The following is a 25,980-nucleotide window of genomic DNA, read 5'->3' on the forward strand; positions in this document are numbered from 1 at the left end:
TGGAGGATTCCCATCTGTTATCCCCTGCCACCACCCCAGTTTGATAGAAAGAATGCAAGGGCTTTGCTGCTGGATTTCTGGTGGCATCTCACTGGAAAAGGGCTTTTTGAAAGCCAAGAGGTTTCAGAAAGACAACTGCTGATCTTCTACAGCAATTGTCAAATGCCCCCAGGAATGTAACTATTCAGTTCCATTAAAGATACTAAAAAAGTCTAGGAAAATAAATAGGGAAGTTCAATTTGTTTTATTTATTAGAACAAGCTTATAATTATTGTAGAACATCCATTATAACTGGCTCATTAATCATAAAATTATACACTACCAGGAAATTGCACATTATCAGAAAATTACAGAAAAATATCTGTAATTATTGCCATGAGATATTATTTTAGAATCATTAAGGGAAGTAACGCTAGCAGATTGTTGGGTCTGAATTTTTAATTATTTATTTGATTGGGTAAAGGACATTCATTATTAGATAGTTAACCACTCTTCATAAAGGAGATGTAATATACCACCATGTCAATAATGCTATTTCCTTGAAGAAATAGGGAAGGGAAATATCCCAAGCTTAATGAATGGCAAGCTAGTGCCTACCCGGAGTGAGGGACTAAAACAACTGTTTCACAAGTCCTTTTCGCCACGCAGCTAGGAATTCTAAAAATTGTACCCTAACTTACCTAAATTCTGTTAGCTTGTAGAGAGGCTACATTACATGGCCCACTAGAACTCAGTTTACATTTAAGGTTTAATTCTAGGAGAGCCATTACTGGTCAAGCCTAAAATGGGTCTATTATAACTCAGTTTTTATCATTTATGCACATAGGAAAAGTGTGTGTGTATCCCTCTGTGTGTAAATGTGTATGGGTGGAAGGATGCATGAAAGAATAGTCAGATAAATAGATAGATACAGAGAGAGAGAGGAGGTTGTTCATTTTTGTCTTAAGTTTACCTGTTATTTATACATTCAAAAATAGCACAATGTTTAAAATGGTATTTTATTTCATTACCCAAGCTAGGTAAAGTCATTAGTGCTAGCAGGGAGTGGTATTTGCTCTCAGTTTATATTCTAGTGGGTGTTGGCTGCTAGCAGGGAGCTTTTTTGATTGTTATTTTCCCTTCCCTTGGCTTGTTGATTGCCTTCTTTGAATAGTATGTAAATGTTGTTTATGTCTATGTGTCTATAGGTGGCCCATTTGTCAGAATTCCAAGTTTCCAGGAATTCTCTAGCATTTTTGGATTTGGTCTGGTCTAGGATAGTCACAGTTTTCCAGTTGAACTAGGAAACGACTGGGAAACCGTGACCATCCAAAATGAGCAGAGATTAACATCAAACCAAGAATCAAGAAGTAAACAATACCCCAATCAAGGAACTTTCAAATAAGCTAACAGTAAAGAGCCCAAGAACGTAAACGGAGAGCAACTCCATTGCCTGCTAGCATTGATGATGTTACCTAATTTTTATAATGAAACATCTGCAAGAAAACAGCCAAGCTCAGAGAGCATCAAGGACCCCTCATTAAGGTAAAATATTTTTTTAAAATTCATCTGCTTAGAATATGTCAGTGATTATCATTGGGGTTCATATAAGATTCTTAGTGCCACAACCACAATCTATTTAATTCAAGAAGCACAATTCTATATCTTTCTTATTTAAAAATAAATGATACATGTTTGATAATACATTATCCTTATTTTTCATATTTAATTTTCCAAAATACATTTAAGCCTCTTAAGATACAGGTCGTATATATCAGTGATGGCAAGATAACATTTGATGGGCCACAAGTTTCCTCAATCACCCATTTATGATAGCTAGAGTCCCAAATCAATTGGTAGCCACAGTAGAAATATGGGTGATTTTCAGCATTATGATTTGGTTCCCTCTCAAAACTTTAAGGGTATTAAAATTAAGAAGATTCTCTAGCAAGAAAATCTCTCCAATCTCCTTTTAAAATCTCCATTCACATTCATTTATATATAAAAGGCCGTCAGTAACATTTGAAAGTTTTGCTGTTGAATTTCAACAGTATGACTTGAACTATTTCAGTTTAATCCTCCCAGACAAAAATCAGTACATTTTTTTCCTGATGTCACAGCTTTTCATATTTAATATATTTTTAATCTCAGATCAAATGATTGCTTCATATCCAAAATGTATTTCCAAATTCCACACTGTGGTTTTCATTTATTTCTAAGACATATGGCACATTTTCATAGAAACCATGCTTATTATAATATACTTTTAATATAAACCTTCTATTTCTATTTTATTAGAAAGTAACATATAACCATGTATTTTATTGACATACTTTCCATATGAGATATTGTTAGGAGACTTTAATCATGGCATTTCCAGATTTAATATAGAAGAATTAGGATTCAGTACCTTAATAATTAATCTAATACAGTTTGTGACACAAAGTCAAAATTGTTACACTATCATCCCACTCCTACCTTTCTAAAGTTATAGACATTAGATCTGAAATATTCCACTTTGGCTTAGTTTAGTTATTTCACAATATGCTATTTTATTTTTAAACACACACAGACACAGACACACACACACAGACACACACACACACAGGTAGACAGGCAGAATAGCTATGATGGATCCAAAGCGCAGATCTGATATCTTTCCTATTATCATTCCGCATGCTATCTATTTTGAAAGGGTAGCACCAGTATGTTCTAAACATGGATAGAAAGCTACAGTTTCAGGTAGGTTGAAAGTTCTTATCTCTGTGAAAGCTGTTTCAGAGAGTCCTCAACTTAAACCTGGTTGTTTAACCACCACTTAAAGTTACAAAGGTCTCAGAAAGGGTGCTTTATAGACAAAAATCACTTCTGATTCTTAGTGTCTCTATTTCTGTATTCCACCAAAGTCATTCCTTCCACAAGAAGGAGAGCTAACTTCCTTCTTCAGGCAGCTCTTTCAGCCAGCCTCTAGAGATGAGAGGGAGCCAAAATCCAAGCAGAGAGTGGAGAGACATCAATAAGAGTAACCCTAACCCTTGTGGTAAGATGGGCAGCATTTTTTTTAAATAAATGATATAAACAAATAAATTTAAATACAAATAAATAAGTAAATAAATACATACATAATAAATAAATATTTTGTTGTTAGGCGGATGGAGTCTCAGGTAAGGGCCTCAGGTGAATGGGAGAGGCTTTGGAAGGCCCAGTGTAGGCCACATGCAAATGTCTCTGCCTCAGGGGCTGAAAATTCTGCTAGAATTTCATCAGGGATTTTCAGCTCCTCCCAGGCTCTTCCACCCAGAGTATCCTGTGCTCCTTACCTGAGACTCTGCCCACTTAACAACCCATGCATTCTCTTAACAGACACAATCAGCAATGCTGGGATTACAGATGTTGAGAGAAGCAGTTGTGGGTAAACCATGTCTCAACACTTTGCTGCAACAACTGAGATTTCGATCCTAATTGTGGTTGTAAGTCAAGAGCTTACTTATACTCTCAAACTATATAGTAAATCTCAGGGGTATATTGCAAAGTCACAGTGCTTATTTTATTGTAATGATAATTCCTTTGTGATTGGAAGTCAGTTTGGCAAATCTTTATTTTTTTTGCAGGAGAAAGATACAGAAGCCTTGGTTAAACTCTGAGAGCAATACAATAATGTATTGACATTAGCTTCCAAATGAATCCCATCCACATATGGTTCACTTAAAAGATGTTTCCAAGAGCCTTTCAAACATAATTTGCTTTTCTGTGTCTAATGAACCTCCATCCATCTCTCAAACATTGACAAACATGGCTTTAGAAAGCCACATGTGATCTGAAATCTTGCAGTTCATACACATCAGAGAGTCTCTGCCCTACTCCCCACAAATGGAGAGCCCAAACTGCAGTTAAAGCAGTCCTGTTCAAACAATTTCTTGTGATATACGTCTTACAATCTTAGTTCAGATATTCTGAATGTAATAGACAGAAAATACGAAAATAAAATTTAATTATTGAGTGGTCTAGTGGTTAAGGCTGCAGGCTGGAAATCAGGAGGCCATGAGTTTTGCTTTAGGCATGAAAGTTGGCTGAGGGACTTTGGATCAGTCATTCTCTCACAACCCAACTTCCCTCATGTGATATTTTGAAGAAAATAGGAGGAAGGAGTTATTAGGTATTATTCCTTGGGCTATTTAAAAAAAAAAGATGGATTACAAATAAATGACTTTACAACATGCATACACTGAAGACAAATGATATGCCAGTTTCATAGACTTTTCCAATGTTGGAGAATTTTCATTTTTAACTTAATTACTACTCAATTAACTTTACTGAAAAGGTGCAACTTTGACAAACTGGTATCACTAGTATTGACTGTGTTGACTGTGTCCATTTATGAAAACACTGCTTGTTGGCTATATATATAGTATATAATGTAGATATATATACATTTAATGAGAGAACATGCCTGCCTTTTGAAGTATACTTATTGTTTGATAACAGCTGTCTTTTAAAGATGTACTGTTATTTTTAAAATTATTACTGTTTATTTATTTTGCTCCAGCAAAAGTGTCTCTCTTTTGGTTCTGTTTCTTGTTGTGTTTCTCTTCTTTTCTCTTTGTCCCCCTATCATTCTCTCTCTTTCTTGTGCTTTCTCTTTCTCTCTGTCTCTCTGAGGTTCACATATTACATGATGTAAAGATACCATAACAAACTGTTTGGCATACCCTACAGGCAAAGGTCCAGAGACTCTTTTTGCTGGATATAACCTCAATGACAATGAATGGCATACAGTACGTGTAGTTCGAAGAGGAAAGAGTTTAAAGTTAATAGTAGATGACCAACAAGCCATGACAGGTATTAATGACTAATAACTATTCATCTGATTTTCCATTCACTATGTGTTTAGTTATGATTGCTCTGGTGGTAAAAATCATTGCAGCTCCTTGGATATAGACAGAAAGTACAACAAAGGACAATTTTAAAAAAAAGTCCATGTGAGGTATTAGGAGAAGACACTTCTGACAGATTGAAGCAGAGAGTAGGAAAACAAAATCAGGAACAAAAGTGATCTAAAGACAAATATAGATACTGTATAATGATATAATAAAGTTGAAGGCATCCAAACTTCGCACATATGTTTGAAACAGAACATCAATACATTCTGGATAAAAATTGTAGTTGAGTTTTAAAAAAGTGATATTCTTTTCCCTATTACAACATATCAATTTACTTTTCTCTACCATAATCATATCATCAAATCCAAGAACTGATCTAAGTGGGAAGAAACCCAGAAGAGTAAAGACTTTGATTCTCTAACTTTGTTTGTTATCTTACCTGCTTTTAAATCATTCAAATGTCTCCAACTTTTACTGTGTGCAAAAAGAGAGGCTAAATTGAAGCAATTAAGCCAAGTCTTACTAAAAGGTTGCATATAGATAGATAGATAGATAGATAGATAGATAGATAGATAGATAGATAGATAGATAGATAGATAGATAGATAGATAGATATGGAGGGAGGGAGGGAGGGAGGGAGGGAGAGAGACCAAAATAATAAAATATTTTTTCTTCAATAAAGGACACTGTCAAATATCTTTTATAAAGATAGATACAAATTATTCCACTCTAAAAAGTGGAGGAAAAATAGACCTATTTTTTTTTTTTTTGTATTTTGTAATTACCAGAGCTCCTAGAGGTACATGTAGACAAGCCTTCAAATTTAAATTTGAATGCTCAAATAGAACATTCATGGGTATTTTCTTCTCATTTACTATATTTTGAGATTCCCCCAACCCTTTGCTTAAATTGATAGCTTTTTCCTTGATTTGATTGCTTAAATTAGGATGACATTGATGCTTAATTCATTTCACTTGTAAGTTATACACTGACTTATTCTTAAATAACTCAGATTGTTGGATATAATAAGAGAAAAGTACTAAACAAATGGGTCCTTCCTGCAAATATACTTTCTATGTGAAAATACATGAGGTAGAATTACATGGTCAGGGTTGCGTAAGAGACTTCAGCATTTGAAATGGCCCTAGCTTTTTGGTTATAACACTAACTTCTCAAAATTGCTTTTTACTTAAAGGTCAAATGGCTGGGGATCATACAAGACTGGAATTCCATAATATAGAGACGGGAATCATAACGGAACGGCGTTACTTGTCCTCAGTCCCTTCCAACTTCATTGGTCATCTACAAAGCCTCACTTTTAATGGCATGGCATACATTGACTTGTGTAAAAATGGGGATATTGACTACTGTGAACTAAATGCCCGTTTCGGCTTCCGGAACATCATTGCCGACCCAGTCACTTTTAAAACGAAAGCTAGCTATGTTGCTCTTGCCACATTGCAAGCATACACATCTATGCACCTGTTTTTCCAGTTCAAAACAACATCATTGGATGGGTTAATACTTTACAACAGTGGAGATGGCAATGACTTTATCGTGGTTGAATTAGTAAAAGGGTGTGTATGCAACCTGTTTTACAGATGTTATTAGCTCAGAAAGCTTAATGGACATTTATTAGGCAAGCTCTTGGACTCTGACCTTTGTTCTGATCCATTAGTGTGAGTTCCTGTGTCCTTAAAGATGAGCACTGTTTACCCTTCTAAGAAATACATATTTGGATGGTGCTTCTTACACTGCAGTTTCAGACCATTTTTCTCCAGTGTAAACCTTTGGCTAAGAGAGTAGCTAACAAGACCCTTATGTATACTAGTATTTTTTTCTAACACTGGTTGAGCCTTCACAGGCTTAAGGTAGCAGCTTCCCTCAGTAGGAATTAAAACTATACTGAAGTCAACATTTAAGGAGCATTAAAATATTCTTGATATATTTAAATATATAAAGAATAGAAATGTGTCCTCCACAAGGAGGATCATGTTCAATACTATAAAAGAGAAAAATAGCAAAGAGATCAACCTTTAAAAGTAAGTGGACCTCTGATAACATCTACCTGCTTGTTCTACCAGTGTTGTTTTGGTAAAAGCCACATTTTTTAAAAATTAATCTGGCTTCTCACTATTCTGGATCTGAGGGGAAAAAAACATTTTAATAAAGCTAGCTGGATGAGAAGAGATCTTCCAGGAAAATGTAATCATCAATTTTACACATTTTCATCCCACAGCATTTATTTTTCACTTATGTGAAATATTTTCATCTTTCCTCTCCCTTGAAAAAGCAGGCAAAATATGTTTCTGTTCCTGTTACACCACTAATTGCTCAGCTGGAACTTACTTGGCAGTTGCAACAGAAAATGACTTTCCTGTATTTCCAACTGTCCAGAGCTTAGCATTACTCAAAGGCATTATTGGAAACCAGATTAGTTCATTCCGTACTGGAACTGTGATATGAGTTTAATTAGTGAAATTATAATAATAATGACCATCACCATAATCATCATTATCCCACTGGCCCTGTTAGTAGGTAAGCCTATGGCTGGAAGTTCATGCTGGTATAAATGTTGGTGGGCTTTGTCTAAAAACTAGAGCCCCAGGATCTTTTTCAGATCTTTTGTCTGGAGTAATTACCTCATAATAAAAAAAGTACATGCCATGAAATCCTATGAGGAACTCTGTTGGCAAAGTCTAAGAGGTTCAATATTTTTCTCTGCCAAGTAAGAAGTTATTTATTTGAAAACTAATTTAGCCTAGTTACTGAAAATATTTAAATATATAGAAGCTACATATCTTCTGATGGAATTATCATTCTTTGGAATGAGTTGCAATTGTAATCAAGAAATGTAATTTCTCCTTTGAGAAATTCAAAACTTTCACTGGGGAGATCTACAAAAAATTAATAGTTGTATTCAGATTTTTTAAAAAAAATATAGTGCAAATATACATACCAGATAGAACTAACTGGTAAAAGAAAAAAAATATCCAAAATAATCTCAATTTGTTTATACAGCTTTGATAGGGATAGAATAAGTTTGCCACAGAAAAAGTAAAATTTACAAGTCATAAAAAGGGTGTAAAAATGAAAAAAATAACTTCAAGAGATTTCAATCGAATTAATACTGCTGTTTTAACTCCATACTTAATGAATAAAAGATGTAGAGGGCTAAGGTAGGGGAAAGAAGCTGAAGTCAACGTTATAATTTCCTTCTGCTATACCTTTAATAGATGGCATATTAAGGAGGCTATTTTGCTCAATATTCTCAGAAGAATTTGATACTTTTTTTAAAATTCTCTCAACATTTTTGACTTAAGACATTTTGATCTGTCCCAAGTTAGTCTTGTTAAATGTAAGAGTATTGATTAAGAACTTTATGAATTGCCAAATAATTTAAATAAAGAAAAGAAGCAGTGAAAAGCTGTAATTTTCATCTACCTACTCAGTTTAACTGTTTTTCATTTTCGTTTACAGGTATTTACATTATGTGTTTGATTTGGGAAATGGTGCAAATCTTATCAAGGGCAGTTCCAATAAACCTCTGAATGACAATCAATGGCACAATGTGATGATATCACGGGATACCAATAATCTCCATACTGTAAAAATTGACACAAAAATCACAACGCAGAGCACGGCAGGAGCAAGAAACTTGGATCTCAAAAGTAAGTGACAGTGACAGAAACAATAAAAGAATGTATATTATGATATGTTTTTTTTTTTTTAAATATTGGAAAAATATAGAATGCTGGCTTAAAATGAATAAGAGTATTAGTTTAGCCAGCTCAGTTTGACAACATAAACTGGTAATATTTCTCCATGGTTGTTGTTGTTGTTGTTGTTGTTAGTTCCAAAGCCCATTGCGACCACATGGACAACGTTCCTGCAGGCCTTCCTGTCCTCTACCATCCTCTGGAGTCCATTCAAACTCACACTTACTGCTTCAGTGACTCCAGCCAGCCACCTCATTCTCTGTCATCCCCTTCTTCTTTTGCCCTCAATCTTTCCCAGTATTAGACTCTTCTCCAGTGAGTCCTTCCTTCTCATTAGGTGGCCAAAGTACTTGAGTTTCATCTTCAGGATCTGGCCTTCTAAAGAGCAGTCAGGATTGATCTCCTCAAGGACTGACCTGTTTGATCATCTTCCAGTCCAAGGGACTCACAGGAGTCTTCTCTCAGGAGTTGTAGGTTGTAGGTTGTAGATGGAGGGTTTTGCTCCCCCAGTTGTTGATAGGAAAGCTAGATTCTGAATTTGTGACTTCCTACAAATCACTTCTGAGAAATACCATCATATGCTTTGTTATGTACCATATTTGTTTATTAGTCTATTTCTAATTTCTATTTCTTTCCATTGAGGACTACACACATTCAACATGTAGTCCTCAATGGAACTGCATCTACATGGAGGGAAGTATGCAGTGGAGTACCCCAAGGCTATGTTTTATGCCCAGTACTCTTCAACATCTTCATCAATAATTTGGACGAGGGGATAAATGGGAAACGCATCAAATTTGCAGATGACACCAAGCTGGCAGGAATAGCCAACACTCCAAAAGATAGGCTTAAGATACCGAAGGATATTGACAAACTTGAATATTGGGCGCTATCTAACAAAATGAAATTCAGTGGTTTAAAAAGTAAGGTTCTACATTTAGGCAAGAAAAACAAAATGCACAGGTACAGTATAGGTGGTACCTTGCTTAACAGTAGTAACTGTGAGAGGGATCTTGGAGTCCTAGTGGACAACCATTTAAATATGAGCTAGCAGTGTGCAGCAGCTGCCAAAAAAGCCAACACAGTTCTAGGCTACATAAACAGAGGGATAGAATCAAGATCACGTGAAGAGCTGATACCACTTTATAATGCCTTGGTAAGGTCACACTTGGAATACTGCATGCAGCTTTGGCCGCCATCCACTGCATATACATATATTGTTGTTGGCATCCACTGGCTGCTAAGCAACACAAGTGTAGCCTTCTAATTAGGTCTCCATTCTGAGTTATCTCTGCTTTTATATAGCTAAGGCTGTAAGAATAAATAAATGTTTAATCAACTCCATCAAATGATTGGTACCTAAAGAACAAAACCCCAAAAGCAATTTCCAACAACAACAACTGATTGGCTGTTTTCAGCCTTTATAAGATGCATAATACTCAAAATCTGCTGCCTGGAACAAACACTTCACTGTCTAATGGAAGAGCCTGCTCTTTTCCTCCAGTGGTCAGTTAAAATTATTGTACTTTAGAATTATAGAACACCCTTTCCAAACACTAATTGGTTGTAGTTTCTAAGCAACATGTATTGCTGTTTTTCTGACCAATGGGAAAGAGTGAAATGTTTCTTAGTGCAAAGGCTCATGGGCATTAGCTACTTTATAGATATTGTTGGTGGGACCTCTGTATTCTCAAAGTAGTGACTTTTGACAAGTTTGATTACATCATGCCAAACAGATAAATAAAACAGATTTTATTGTAATATTGACTGTTTATAGATTCAGCACAGTTTTGTGAAACTAGAATTGTTAATACATAATTAATAAAATAACACACATAAGCTTATTCTGTGAATTAGAATATGAGAAACCTCAACAATAAGTCATAAATATCTGCACTTTATCTTGGAACCATCAGAAATATTCATAGATATCTGAGCAACAAAGGAATCCCCAGAGAGATTGGATTTTAAAAAAAAAAAACTTTAAAAAAAGCCATTTGATAGCCATCTTTCTGCCCTTTCCAGTCAGCTTGGCAAGAAAAGATTAGTCTAGGACATCTTGAAGAATGTCTGCTATCACTATGTCCCTTTGGCCAGCTGCAAGGTAAAGGTTTAATGCAACTGCCATAACATAAAAGATTTTGTGAAAATATAGGAGGCAACAATAAAGTCTACTGAATGTAGGAAGATGTCTTAGTTAATGTGTTTGTTTATTGTCTCCCATGTTCTTACATCAGGTCTCTCCCCCCACCCCCCACAGCATCTGCTCTTAAAGATATTTTGAATTGTACATGACATGTATGCTTTCTGGGACATTCACCACAAAAAGTATAAATCTCATTAATCTTCTATGGTCTTTTTTATGTGAGGATATCACAAGACTTATAATGTTAAAAGAATTAATCCCTTGATAATTATTAAGGTATTCAGGTCACAGCTGTGTTGATGAAACACACATCTGTAGATGAAAGTGTATGATCAACAATGAGAGAAATGTCTCATTAGCATTTCATCTGGGAAGTTGTCTAAATGCCTTACTGAATATAGATAAGATGGAGATTGCCATGTTTCAGCCAATTGACTTCCTCTTCTCTTTTGTGTTTTCCCACAGCTTCTAGATTGTCCCAGTTTCTTCTGCCCTTAGTCCCCAACTTTTGATTGACTCGTGCTCATTTATTGATCTTAAAATGAAGACTCCCAGGTTTTCTTTCCTAAATATTCATAGGATTGGAAGCAGGGGAGTAATAAAAAGGGCTACAGTTTTATTGGTATTTGCTTTGATTGTTTCAGTTTTATATCATTGCAATAGTCTTGATAATGTTTCATGTTTAGATCATCACAATATCCTCCCAATTCGTCTGCCTGTCACAATTATAATTGATCCTAATTATGGATATATGCAGGATTTGTAGTGTCAAAGGGCATTCCTTAGGTTTGCATTGTGGTAGTTCTAACTTCTAAATATTGATTTAACTACTTAGTTCTTAAATTATGAAATGGAATGTTGTAATTGTTGTATTGGTAAAGACATCATAAACGTCTGTCAAAAAAAATCCACCTGAGCCCACTGGCTTTCTGCACAGTTTGTCATCTGTGGAATTGTTAATTATCTAAGCAATCTGGTGTCAGACCTTCAAGGTATTGCAGGTCAGGAAATAAATACAAGAACTAATTTAATGTTATGGGATATAATAGCAAAATCTTGGAAACCTAACAGAGTTTTTCTCCTCCCTCTTGTACCAAAGAGAATCAAGGCAGGACAATTTTTGAGTTTTGTTTTCACTAGTTCTTCTTTTTCAGAGATAAACTGATGTTTACATAATTGATCTTGCATTCCTCCTATAGCTTATGAATGTAATTTTCTACATCTGGTTAGGCAAGAAGTAGCATAGAAATGGGTTACTGTTTAAGTAGCAAAATATTTAAACTAATGTTATAAAAAGTACAGGATAATGAGTTTCCTTATGAGTTAGATGAGTGGCATATAAATTTAATAAATAAAATAAATAATTGAAATATTCTTATAAAAAGAGAAAGAGGGATGATAATGGATCCATCCTCTCTGCTCCTAATATTTGTTGCAGCTGAAATAATAACTGAGTAGAAAGTGCCCTACTTGCTTAAATATTACTCAGTTTTAACTAATTTTAATTTGACTAAAAATCTGCCTTTGCAATTGCTTAAAAACATTTTTTTCCTGTGAAAAAGATTTCTGTTTTCTTATCTTATACTCAGGTCACTTGAAAATTGGAATCTCCTTTGGTGTGATTCAGAATCATTTGTATGAAATAATTGAGGATGATACTTCTGATAATCTTGTCTTTACATATCTTACTATCATGTTGAAACTTTCCTGACTGCCCACACTTTCTAATAAAAAAAGTACCAAGAGAGGAGTTTCTTCTTGATTCTGCCCATAGCAATTGAAGTCTGTGATAATAAGACAACTGCAATTAAACAATGGAGTAATTATTGCACAATATTAGCCTATAACTAAGTGTGAAAATACCAGACTTGGTCCATCCAAATATCACCAAACATGACTTCATCTTGGGGAGAGGGGGGGGAACATTCAAAAGCCAATTAAGTATCTTCAAATTGAATAACAATTAGTAGTGAAAAATGCAGGATAATTTTGCAGTGTAGGGTAGGTGCGTCTTCAACGTATGTTTATATTCCTAGCCTTTAAATTGACGGTTTCTGCTATGGAGGAACCTTACTTTTCTCCAATTTATATAGTACCGTTTGCCTGTATTATGTTGCAGGCTACCTTTTGCAGTACTTTCCATAACATGGAAGTGTTCAACTAATTCTAGGATTTCTAGAATGAAGGTCAGATGGTTTTAAAAAACCTCCATTTGAAATAGTGTTAGAAATTGGTGAAGGGATTTTCTTTCTTAGAAACATAAAATATTTAGATCATATTTATTTCTGGTTTCCTGCAAAGACATGGAATGCCTCATCATACACCACTCTTGAGAAATGCTTTGAAAACTTGCTACATAAAATCTTGAACAGTGTTCCCTCCTGACAGAAAATTCAGTTAGTTAAACCAAAGCCAGATTTCTGTTTATTTTCGGCCATTACTCCAGCCTTTAAAACTACCATGCTTAATAAAAGCACTAGAGGGCACCATTATGTCACATAATATAATTCCTGGTTCAGTCTCAGACCTGGAAGAGATTCTAACTGCAGTTCAAATAGGCTGAGTTATTTAGCTATTTTCTATGTTCTTCACATTCTAAATTACATAGAACAATATGCTATGCAAAATTAAATTCTTTCCCACAGAGGTTCTAACCTGAAGTCTTGAAATGGCAAAAATAAAATAAATCTATAAACATTTTAAACCAGGGACTGGAATAATAAAAGACTTGCAACAGCCATCCTTTTATTTGAGTCGCCAAATAGAGTTAGAACTGGGGGTAGGGGGTACAGTGATGTTATTCTGTGTGATATTCAAAGTGATAATCTTTACATAAGCAACCATTATTTCTTTCATTATGAGAAATATATAAAACTCTGATGAGTCAGAAAACTTTCCGTTTTCCTGTTTAATACCTAGAAATTGCCTTTAGTTTCTTAAAATTTTATTTTGATTGAAAAAATATACAAGTAACTATAAAATAATAAAATGCAATATTAAGCCCTTTAAAATGATGTATTCAAAAACCCTTTGAATTTCTTTCTGTATTGTCACCTGTTCATCATACTTTAAAGCCTGAAATCAGAGAATGAAATAAAAAAGGTGAACTCATTCTGCCTAGGTTAGAATGCTTCAGATGGCCATGAAATTTGGAGTCTCCTTCCAAGTGACTAAAAAGAAGCTAACCAATCAGTCAGTCAGAATAGAGCTGGAAGGGACCTTGGAGGTATTCTAGTCCAACCCCCTGCTCAAGCCCTTGGGGTGGGGAGGGGTGAGAAGTCTTCTCCTTACTCAAACGGAAATATATGCAGAGCTAAGATTGGAAAGTTTCTTGATGTAAATCATACAAGTTCAGGTGTCTAGAGAAATCCACAGGGCTCCAATGAATGGAGAATCCTGTGGAGTTACCACTGTATGTTTCCTCCTTTATTTTCAATGATACAAAAAAATAATTCAGAGAAAGGGGGAGGGGACAAAAATACAAAATTCATTTCTTCTATTCAGAGGCTGCATTCCTTGATAAATTATAGGATTGCTGTGCCTATGCCGCAAATCCACAAATTTTACACATATCTTGTATTGTTTTGTTTTACACAGGGATTGTACTGCCTACTGCAGACTCAAGCAATTGAATGTAAAGCAAGCTTGTTGCTTTACAATGATTAGAATGACTTCTCCAAAGCTTTCTCAGTCTACTTTGGAATGCTGGAGATTGAATTCTATAATATTTGCATACAAAGTATATACTTGGGCTTCTGAAAAATATTCTTCCACCTAAATGTGATTTCAACCACATTAGACCAATTGCAAGCATCATATCTCACAGTTATTTGCATGTTTAGTATCCAACAACGAAGGGGGAAAGACTGTCAAGATTAATCTGGAAGCAAAAGGATGAAAGTGGATTGGGACAGTCCATAAATAATTATTTAAAAGCTGTCTTGAGATGTGGCACTTGTTTTTTTTAGTTCTCAAGACTTCTCAAATAACTGATAAAATATCGAATAGGATGTATGCAGGATTAACAAATGATTAACTCCTATTTATCCATCAATTCATCTGACCATAATAATGAAATATGATAAAAGAATAAAAGGTTATATTAGGGCTTGATGGTTTTGTGTAAGAACAAATGTGGAGAAAAAGAAATATAAGTAACTAGCATAGCAGCCAGGAAAAGAAATCTGAAAGGAGAAGTGGATGTCTGAAACATATGTCAACAAAATTAACAATATAAGTGGAAGGTGTATGTAGAAACACATATGCCCAACATCTCCCATAATCTTTCTTAATATTATGCACTGTTCATATGCATGTGAACCTCAGGGCTGCACCCTCCCAGCCAGATGGAGGATATTAGAAATGTTTACATCTATTTTCAGCTAACTGGAAATAGAAAACAAATGGGAAGTGCATGAGCCTAAGGCTTGTCATGCAATGCTAAATCATAATTTAGTATTACAACTGCATGTAGCCAATTTAATTGTGTCACTGCAAATTCTTAATACCATAAAATAAATAACTATGTAGACATTTTTTCTTTAGTCTTTCAGTACTGAGAATTTCAAACATATATCAGCTGCATTTCCACATAATTTATAATAATTTCATACATAGATGTACAATATTTATATGATATCTTGACTGGATTGCCTGCATCAATATATTTATTTATTTATTTATTTATTTATTTATTTATTTATTTATTTATTTATTTATTTATTTATTTATTATTTGTTTGTTTATTTGTTATGTTGCACGATCGGTAAAGGTGATGGTTTAATCATGCATTTAGCTAATTGTTTAAACTGTAAATTATTTCATAAAGCATGATTATTGGTCTAATGCAGAAAGTTATAGGTATATCAGTAATATTAGTATTCTTATTAATCCAGACACTCAGCAGAGAAAACAAATGTAGTTTTATAACTGTTTACTTTCTGAAATCTGTTTACATAGCCATATGCAAACAAACAAATACATCCTTACCTACCTCACAATCTAAGAAGGCAGGTTAGTATTTAGTATCATCTTTATTGTCATTGTACAAAATACATACAATGAATTGGTTAGATTTGAGTTCCAGAAATGCTGAAGCAGGAAAACCACTGGGCATGATAATTTATTCATTTATTTCAAATTGATATTATTTCCTCCGAGTTTAATCGCAATCAACAATGCTGGTGCCAAGCATAAATGTCTGCTAGTAGTGTTCCATTTGAAAGTCATTGTATCATCCAGTTTACATGAGATCCATGACTTTGAGTCTTTCCTCTATGGTCTGTTTTGAGTGGGCACCATGCATTCCTTAATATCATCTTTCATACACAGCCATTCAGAGGTGGTATTCAGCAGGTTTTGACCAGCTCTGGAGAACTGGTAGTGGAACTTTTGAGTAGTTCAGAAACCAGTAAATACCACCTCTGACTGGCCCCGTCCCCATCTAGTCTTTGCCTCCCGAATCCCAGCTGATCGGGAGGGAATGGGGATTTTGCAGTATCCTTCCCCTGGAGTGGGGGCGGGTGGGAAGAATGGAGATTTTACAGCATCCTTCCCCTGCCATGCACACCAAGCCACACCACACCCAACAAGCCATGCCCACAGAACCAGTAGTAAAAAAAAAATGAATCCCACTGCCATTCATATCTTCACAGAAATACTTGGCACTATTGAACCATATAGTTAAAAAAGAAAAGAAAAAAGAATTACATAACAATACTAGTAACAACATGTACGGTGGGTAAGTCCAGTCATCTTAAAAATGTGAAGCACTTTAAGACACTACCCAGGTAGCTGGATCTGCTAGCAATGCAATTGATGTGTGATGCTCAGATGAAGGTTGCTGAGAATTTATATTCTTCAGTTAACAGATCTTTACAAGCTCATTGCATTCTGCTCAGCTGTTGCTTGCCATGATTGCCAGTTCTAATGAAAGAGCAAATGGTGTTCTGCTTTCTTTTTATGCCCCACAAGAGAATGAGCTGAATTTTTACAAGCCCAAATGATTTACTAAAGGAGCTTTCTCCTTCAACAGGTTGAAACTGAAATTGAATCACAAATTGTTTTAAAAAAATATGTTATATTAGTTGCTATTGTTTTATGTAAGAAACATCTTATTAATTTTTATTACTCTGGGTTTTATTTATTTTTTTGCTCTTACAAGGTCAATGTAGAATGCAGCAAAAGTCTAATGAGAAAGGAACATTTAACTGCCAGTGCTGCATCAGATTAAGAAATGGCCATAACTGTTGCCTGAAATCATCATGCCTAAATTTCAGCAATCTTAACTATGAATCGATTAAAACACCATGTAGTATTGGCCTTCTCTTGCAGAGGTAGAATTCCAACTTTTACCCTTAAGAATTGAGATATCAATCTCTAAATTTGTTCCAAATATTACCCTACTACTTCAGTCTAACATAAGATTATGGCAGATTCTGTAAATAGAATAGAATAGAATGGAATAGAACAGAACAGAACAGAACAGAACAGAACAGAACAGGATAACAGAGTTGGAAGGGACCAACCACTTCAGACAAACAGGTATCCAAAAACTTCCAGTATTGGGGCATTCACAACTTCTGGAGGCAAGTTGTTCCACCGATTAATTGTTCTAACTGTCAGGAAATTTTTCCTTAGTTCTAAGTTGCTTCTCTCCTTGATTAGTTTCCGCCCATTGCTTCTTGTCTTACCCTCAGGTGCTTTGGAGAATAGCTTGACTTTTCTTCTTTGTGGCAATCCCTGAGATATCCGAACACTGCTATCATGTCTCCCCTAGTCCTTCTTTTCATTAAACTAGATATACACAGTTCCTGCAAATGTTCTTCATAGATTTTAGCCTCCAGTCTCCTAATCATCTTTGTTGCTCTTCTCTGCACTCTTTCTAGTCTCAACATCTTTTTTACATCATGGTGACCAAAACTGAATGCAGTATTCCAAGTGTGGCCTTACCAAGACATTATAAAGTGGTATTAACACTTCACGTGATTTCTCATTGCAATCATTCTCTCTCTCTCTCTCTCTCTCTCTCTCTCTCTCTCTCTCTCTCTCTCTCTCTCTCTCTCTCTCTCCCTCCCTCCCTCCCTCCCTCCCTCCCTCTCCCTCTCTCTCTCTCTCTCTCTTTCACACACACACACACACACACACACACACACACACACACACACACAGTAAATATTTAATGTGTGAACGTATGGAAGTATAAATTAAGATCAAATGCAGGAAACTATGGAAGAGTAAATAGAGGATAGTGAACCAGCCTCAGGTCATCCTCATTTGAAGGCCTGAGAAAGATTCACAGACAGAGGTTTTATCTGTGCTTTGAGGATGTTTGGCTTTTTGCAGCATTCCTGATTAGGTAACAGTAGTTTATGATTGCAATCATCATCATCATCATCATCATCATCATCATCATCATCATCATCAAGTAGTAGTGCATTGATTTTTCATGAAGTTATAGAGAATACTACAGATGGATAATTGATAAAATATTTGGAGGGTTTGAGAAAGCCATTTGGCAGAGAATCTATTCTTCAAAATATCTGGAGAAGAATGTGTTAAGGTTTATGTGACTCAATAAGTGATTACAACAGAACATCTTGCATAATATAGTAAGAGGGACTGTGACAATGGTTCATAAATCCTAAACCATGATTTACTGAATAAATAACTGGTTGGTTTTATTTAGTACACAGCTATAAACCATTTCTTACAAATATGGCTGGATGTTAATCTATCCCTGGACTTTACTGAAAAAGGGGTAAAAAAGATCTATTGTGCACAATCAGGTCATTTTCAACTTCTAGCGATCACATAGATTTTCTTGATGAATTGGAAAAAAGAAATCAAGACTTTATAGAGTTATTGTACCTATAAATTCTTACATTATCTAGCCTTTAATATAGTACATCCTTTGAAACAATTACTTAAGACAACTAAGAAGACACAAATAGTCCTAAAAGCAAAACTCCCTATCCAACCAATGTGATTAATATTTGCAATGACATTACTAATTTTTTAAAAAAATTCTCCTGTAAAGTTATTCATTGCAACTGAAGCATAGATGCTGATCTAATCAAGGTGTTTTCTAGGAAACAGGAATGGATAAAACATCCAATATTTGTTGGGCAGTTTGGCCAAAACTTGATTTGTTTACTTTAAACCCATATATTTTGAAAAAGAAGATCCATTAAACAGAGTAAATGTTAATTCTGAATAAACATTCATGAGCCTAAGCTGCCAATCAATCATTTATCATAAAGATGTACAAACCAGGATTATAAAATCAGATGGAAAGAAAAAGAAATTCAGTTCAGAGCAGAAACCATTAGAACATCTTTTCCTACCTGATCTCCTGTCCATAACTTTGTGACGTAGGTTAATTTTCACCAGCACTGTCATACTTTGGCTGCAAACAAGATACAGAACAATAGAAGGATAAGGATAATTTAGACAAATAACACTTCAGAGCTAGCATCCTTCAATAACAATCAAGGATGACATAGAATAGTGATGGCTCACCTTTTCCTGACTGAGTGCCCAAAGCGCACATGTGCATGCCCGAACTGCAAATGCAATGTTTGTGTGCCCCCTGCACATGTGCCCCAACCCCATGCAAGCATGCACGCCTCCCTGCACGCCTCATGTTCATTCATGTGCAGTTCCCCTGCAAGCCGCATGGCCCTCGCGGGGGAAGAGACCTGAAGGCCAACTGGCCTGCAGGAGAAGCACACACATGTGCGGTGAAGCTGATCTGGGGTTATGGCTCATGTGTCCACAGAGAGGGCACTGCATGCCACCTCTGGCATGCGTACCATAGGTTTGCCATCACGGACATATAACAACTGAGAGCCTCGTCTACCTAATCTTAATGGGAGGCAATGAAATATTAGATCAGCCAATTGATTGATCAGAGGCTTATGTTCCTTGTGGAATTCTTCTTAAAGAAACAGATGGAAACTTATTCTGTAATCTACTTATCAATTTATAGCATTATATTGCTTCATCTAGGACTGCTAAACAAAGCTTAGAAATATGTAAATATGAGAATGGAAAAACAGTTCCTCAGGAGAGTTTGTCTTGGTGAAAGTTGTTCTCAGTGTAAAAACATAGTGCAGGAGATTCTGGCTGAAGGAGATTTTAATTAGCATAATAATTTATTGTTGGTTAGTATTATTCCATGATTTTTTTTCACTGGTAAATTCATAATCATAGCTAAATTATGATTTTGTTTTCTGGAATTCAAATGAAGAGACATATTTCTACTGTAATAATAAGCCATCCATACAGTCTAATGCACAAATTTTAGTGCATTAGCAACAGAAAGAACTAAAAATTTGGATTTTAAGCTACCAGGCAGTGGCAGAATTGAACTGGGGAAAAAGAGCAGCATTAAACACTAGTAATATGCATACTATCAAAAACCTTATTTTTCTGTCAGGCTGAACCAGATACAGTTGTATTAGTGAAATGTCTTTAATCTTATAGCAAAAAACTTTACACTTCTTGAAGTAAATCAAAATAATGTTATGCACTTTTTAGAAGATAACTGATGTTTTAAAAATAAAACTGATAAATGATATAAACCAGAAAGGAAAGCAATATCCAAAGTGATGCAAAATGGAAGCACCACCCCTAAACCTCAAACTGAAATGATCAGATGCAAGTATTCCAGCCTTGCTCTGGTACATTTTATTAAATATTACTACTGGATTTCTATGATGGATTTTAACTTCCAGACATTTCCGAGACACCAATTCCATTTAAAAAAAAATGTGGCCTGCACACTAATAATTTTAAGTCAGTGTGTATTGACATCAAACTCTTTTTGCTTTCCTGCCATGTAAATATTCAAACACAGGAATACATCCATATCAACACCATGTTAATATTCCATCAATTCACAACAAATGGGTTGCCACATGCATGGCAATTATCTTATCTTTTTTCCCTCACAATTTAGCATGCCTCAGCAACTTCTTTGCACAGTCTGTTGGACAAACACAGTCCTCTACTTTTTAAATCTGCTTAATCTCTGTCAATAGGCATGCCTTTCATTTCAATTTACTAACAAAACATTAGAGTCAGAAACTCACTAATATTCTGGAACCTAGTTCTGCATGAAACAATCTGTCTCTCTAGTTATCTCTATTTTTTATACCTCATAGTGTAGATCATTAAATTGACAAAATATTAGAAAGTCAAGAACATGATTCAAAAGATAGTAAACGAGGGTGTTATAATGCATCACAAATACATTTTGTCTTAGTTTTATCCAAACTTCATTTAATAGGAGTATATGTATATGTATTATATGTTGCATATATCATATATATCCACATATCCATATACTCCTACTCTCCTGCCTTGGTGGCACCCCCTTTTTTTTTTTTTGTAAATGTTTAGTTGACTGAAAAAAAGATTAAAATACATAATGAAATGCACTGTTTCAAATATTAAGGCTCATTCACCTAATGAATAAGATTGGGATTTTTTTTTCTGTTATTGGAAAGCTTGTATACAAGAACACCAAGAATCTGCTGTTACTACAAATGGTGCCTATAGCCCTCCAGATTAAACTGAAGTAAAAATAAATAAATAAATGAATTTAGTTTCCCCAAATTGTGAAAGTAATATGTTAGAACATTGGGTTTTCACCCAACTTTAAATTACAATTATAATAATATTAAAAGATTAAACTACCTATGAGATTATAAACTTTGTATAATTTCAGGGGCCCCAGAGAATCTTATAGCAGTGGTCTCCAACCTTTAAGACTTGTTGACTTCAATTCCTAGAATTCTGGGTGAAGAATTCTGAGAGTTGAAGTCCACATGTCTTAAAGTTGCCGAAGGTGGACACTCTTATTTTACGGGATATCAGTCAGAACAAAAAATGTCATGGCATTTCAGTGTTCCCCTGAAAAATTCACTGTTATGAGTGATTTTGGCTATTTTCCCATTATGAGAGAAAAATGATGATAGTGATATTAAGAGATTTCTGGTAATGGGTGGCCCTTTGTGATGCTGCATAATAAATCATATGTCAATGCCCAATCTATTTTCTTCTTCTTGGATTGCTGAAAGCCTTGAGAAAAACTTCTGGGAGCTGCAACATATCTGTAGAATGCCTAGTTTTCCATAGTAGGATAAGTTATAACTTAGATATGCTATTGGCAAATTAGCATGCAGTCAATATGGCAATGTTACTGAAAAAAAATACTATATTTTTAATAATAGTATTTTGACTTTTCTCAGGGTAAATATCTATCATTGTCTCTTTCTAGTGGATATAATAATAGCCGCTCAGTGTCACCTTGAACTGTGAGATAGGTGGATGGAAATTTAGTAGATAAATAAATAATATACTGTTACGTACACTATAATGTAGCAGAATTTTTGCCTGCCAGTCTACTGGATAAGGTGCATGACAAGTTCATTGGTTTCATAGTTTCCCCGGAGGAAAGATGACAATGTATGCATTTTTGTTTTCTTGATGGATGCTAAGGATTAGCTGTCTGGCCATGTGTATGTTAACCTATACTGAGAGACTGAAAAAAAAAGCCTCAATAGTATGGTGAACCCTCCCTGAGATGTTTAGAAAAAACAAAGGCGAGGAAAAAAAACAAAGGGAAAAATGAGAACAACAAAAGGATTGTCTAGTTGAAAATAATGTTTCTGTTATAGGTATCATAGAGGTAAAGACAAATATTACATTATAGTATACTTTATTTTAACAATTTTTCTTTCCTAGGAAAAATTATAGTTCCTACACACTTATTTCAACAATCTTTGGTTACTTTAACTTCTAGGCAATAAGATATGAGAATTTTAGTTAGCAGTGTCTCTGATATGAGTTTCCCACAAATAGAAGAGAAGACCCAGAGTGCAGCTAGCAGAACTGAAGGTCTAAGCAAGGGGTCATGGGTAGCAACAGAAGAACCTCAAAAAGCTATGGACTTGCATAAACCCATCAAGGGAGCAGAAGTCAAGTGTAACCAGTCAATTGGAAAAAAAGTTTAACCTTCAGTCTGAAGTCTAACCTGCTGTCAAATTAGCGGGAAAAGATTTTGCTACAACTTTCCTTCTTTTCACTGCATATATCAATAAAATGAACCATTACAGTCATCTGATTCATCTTGTTCCCTTCCTTTATACATGTCACTCAACAGATTGGATAGCACAGACATGCTCTTTGTCCCTTCCCTTAAATGTTCCCATCTTATGGGAATATGAAATGTGCCTTTTCCATTATAGTTCGTCCCCTATAGAACACTTCCCTGAAATTAGGCAGGCCCTAATCTTTTAGTCTTCCAAAAGCACGTAAAACCGGCTGTTCTCCCAAGCAGCAGGAGAGGGTAACCTCAGTATAATTATGGTGCTAGGTTTTTTTTTAATACTTTTGAAGTTTAATATATTTAATATGCTTCATTTTAATACTTTTATCATATATAGATGTGATTTTATCTTTTGGCTGTGAGCCACTCAGAGTTAGGTACAGGTGGGTAGCTATATAAATGTTTTAAACATTTTAATGGTGTAAATTAAATCAACTCGTGCTAGATAGGTGCAGTAACCACTTATAATCTTGTAATATTAACAAAAAACACTGTCAGTCAAGAGGAGAAACTAATGTTGGCCATCCCTGAGACATTCTGTAGTTTGGAATCTATATTTAATGTGTAATGAAATATACTTAGCCCTGAGAAGACAAATTATCCTTTTCTGAAATATAAGGGAGGCTTCTTCCCTATTTTCAGGCACCTCCAAATGTGATACCACATGCTAAGAGACAGAATTCCAGGCTTGCCAAGCAAATGAAAAGGACAAGCATGCAAATACTCCCTTCAGTTCCAAGGGACTATGATAGCCAGGGACAAATCCATCTTCTGCTTGTGTCTTCCCCCACATGGTGTTCTCTAGAAACAATTCCCTGTGTTTCTTCAGCAACAAACATTCTACACCTAAGTGTCTTTTCCTAACCATGATGCTGTAATAATGAAACATGTGTTGTGACATTATGATGCAAGCTCTGTACTTTCCTACTTGTTGCATTGCAAAAATAAAAGGGTAGAGTGTGCAACCTGACACATGTCATTACCCCCTTGCCAATCACTATGAATGCCTATTAATATTATTAGTATATATTATACTAAAAATATAGATATTAATGATGCATGGTTCACATAACTAGAGGGGCTAAAAAGATTCCTATTTGAAGCTGTATTTTTCTGAATACAGTATAAAACATTCAGAAATAATTGGCAAGGTTATTTCAAATCAAGAGAACAGACTCTGGAGATTAAGTCAATCATTGGCTGTATCCATTCCTAGAAATCCATAGGATGTCTATTCCAGTCATTTTTGCCTTGTCAACATAATAATATGTTAGTGCTCATCTGTCTTTCTCCAGTTGTGGTGTTTAATGAGAAACAACACTTCAGGATTGATTGTGACACTAGTTTCCAATAACTAAATATTGACCATATAATCATTGTGCATTATAGTAAGACTTTAAAATGATGTATAATTCACTTGTACAGTACTATACTTTGTCAAAAAGGTAGTAAAATGGGGCAAATCTCACTTAACAAATGTCTCGCTTAGCAACAAAAAATTTTGGGCTCAATTGTGGTTGTAAGTCAAGGACTACCAGTATTTAGGGGCTAGAGAGAGGCTGTATTTTTTTTTCCTCAGGAGCAATTGACATTTGCTTTTCTTGCTTTATTTTATATTCTTGTTTATTGGCTCTTTGGTACTTTCTGAGCTTAGTTGTTTTCTTGCTGATTTCACTACCCAAACTAGGTAACATCATCAGCACTGATAATATTACATAGTTTGAGGAATGAAATATTCTCCTTTGTTGTTGTTGTTTGTGGGGGGAGGGCTTTTTGTTTTATTATAAAAAAATTAAGAAAAATGTTTTTGTGCAGTTATGGTAGATTAAAACATGTTCAATTTATCAATGAATAAGATTAATAAAAAATTATTCATCTAAGCCTTTTGTTTGACTTCATAGGTGATCTATATATTGGAGGAGTAGCAAAAGAGACTTATAAATCCTTGCCAAAATTGGTCCATGCCAAAGAAGGATTTCAAGGCTGCCTTGCCTCTGTGGATCTCAATGGACGTCTTCCAGATTTGATTTCAGATGCTCTGTTTTGCAATGGACAGATAGAAAGAGGATGCGAAGGTATGGTTGATCATTTCATAGACTTGTCTCAAACTCTTATGTGTAACCAAAATGTTTCTAATTTTAATATTAGAGCTATGGCATCTTTTCTGCTACGTTATTTGTATTTGGACCCTGCCAGTTTTCCATCTTATCAATTTATTCTTTGTTACAGTTGTTAAATTAGATAGTTTACATAATTAATGAAAGTGGATGCTATCTATTGAGAAATACACTCCAATGGCACAAAACTCAATTCAAGCACGAGAACATTAAGTTATCTATCAGAACACAATTGGTCAATCCTGCTCTTTGCCATGAATGAGCTGATTTGCCTGTCTTTGTTTTGTTTGTGCAGTATCTTAATTAATTGTTGTGATAATTAGCTCCCAAGCAGCATTTTATATAATCACAGTGCATAGATACTAGTTAGAGCACTGCAGTACGTAGATAGTAGTTAGAGTATAAATTAACTAATTTAATTAACATGCACATTTCTAAGACACATTAAGTGAAAAAGAGATGTTAGGGTTCTATAGAGAGTCTGAGTCTAGGGAGTCTTTTAAACAGCCAAATTAAAGTGTTCTCTACCAGTCTTGAAATAGCAGGGGTGGGGTGGTGGGAAGCTGACAGATATATTTGCTGTCCATATTACTGGTTCCTTTCCTGCCACAATAAGAACAACCATCTTCAGTTGCTCAGCTTGGTAATTATATCCATCCTGCAGTTAATCATCTGCATCCCACCAACTGGTAATTTTTCACACTTTTCTCATGGGCTTATATTTGACATAATTTGAAAATGTAGTGATGAAGGGCCACCCAATAGTTTGTGCATATTTATCTGTTATGTGAGATAAGAAAACAGTCACATGACTCAATTGATTTGTTAGGAATGACTAAGCATAATATATTTGTAGATCAAGAATTTTCAGATATAGAAAATGAAGGGACAAAAACAATGAATTATCCTTCCATATTATATGGATTTTATTTAGATGCTGTACTGCATTCTCCAGCTAGATGGCAAAAGATAGCTGACATCAAGGTGTTAAACATCTGATTAGTAGATGGATGGGAGACCACTC

The 25,980-nt window shown here is 35.0% G+C and overlaps 1 protein-coding gene across 18 annotated transcripts in view; it reads left to right on the forward strand.

Moving 5' to 3' along the window:
* NRXN1 (neurexin 1) overlaps positions 1-25,980 on the forward strand; it is an 828,007-nt gene that overhangs the window by 378,975 nt on the left and 423,052 nt on the right. For all 18 annotated transcript variants that reach the window (XM_087717540.1, XM_087717541.1, XM_087717547.1 and 15 more), the window contains 4 exons: positions 4,696-4,818; positions 6,055-6,436; positions 8,340-8,530; positions 24,741-24,914. In XM_087717540.1, the coding sequence (XP_087573666.1) occupies positions 4,696-4,818; positions 6,055-6,436; positions 8,340-8,530; positions 24,741-24,914 (870 nt within the window). The remainder of the gene's footprint in view (positions 1-4,695; positions 4,819-6,054; positions 6,437-8,339; positions 8,531-24,740; positions 24,915-25,980) is intronic.

This window comes from Thamnophis sirtalis, unplaced genomic scaffold, assembly GCF_051295495.1.
Source record: "Thamnophis sirtalis isolate CommonGarterSnake01/CBP01778 unplaced genomic scaffold, rThaSir2_p1.2 scaffold_6, whole genome shotgun sequence".
Classification (NCBI taxonomy): Eukaryota; Metazoa; Chordata; class Lepidosauria; order Squamata; family Natricidae; genus Thamnophis; species Thamnophis sirtalis.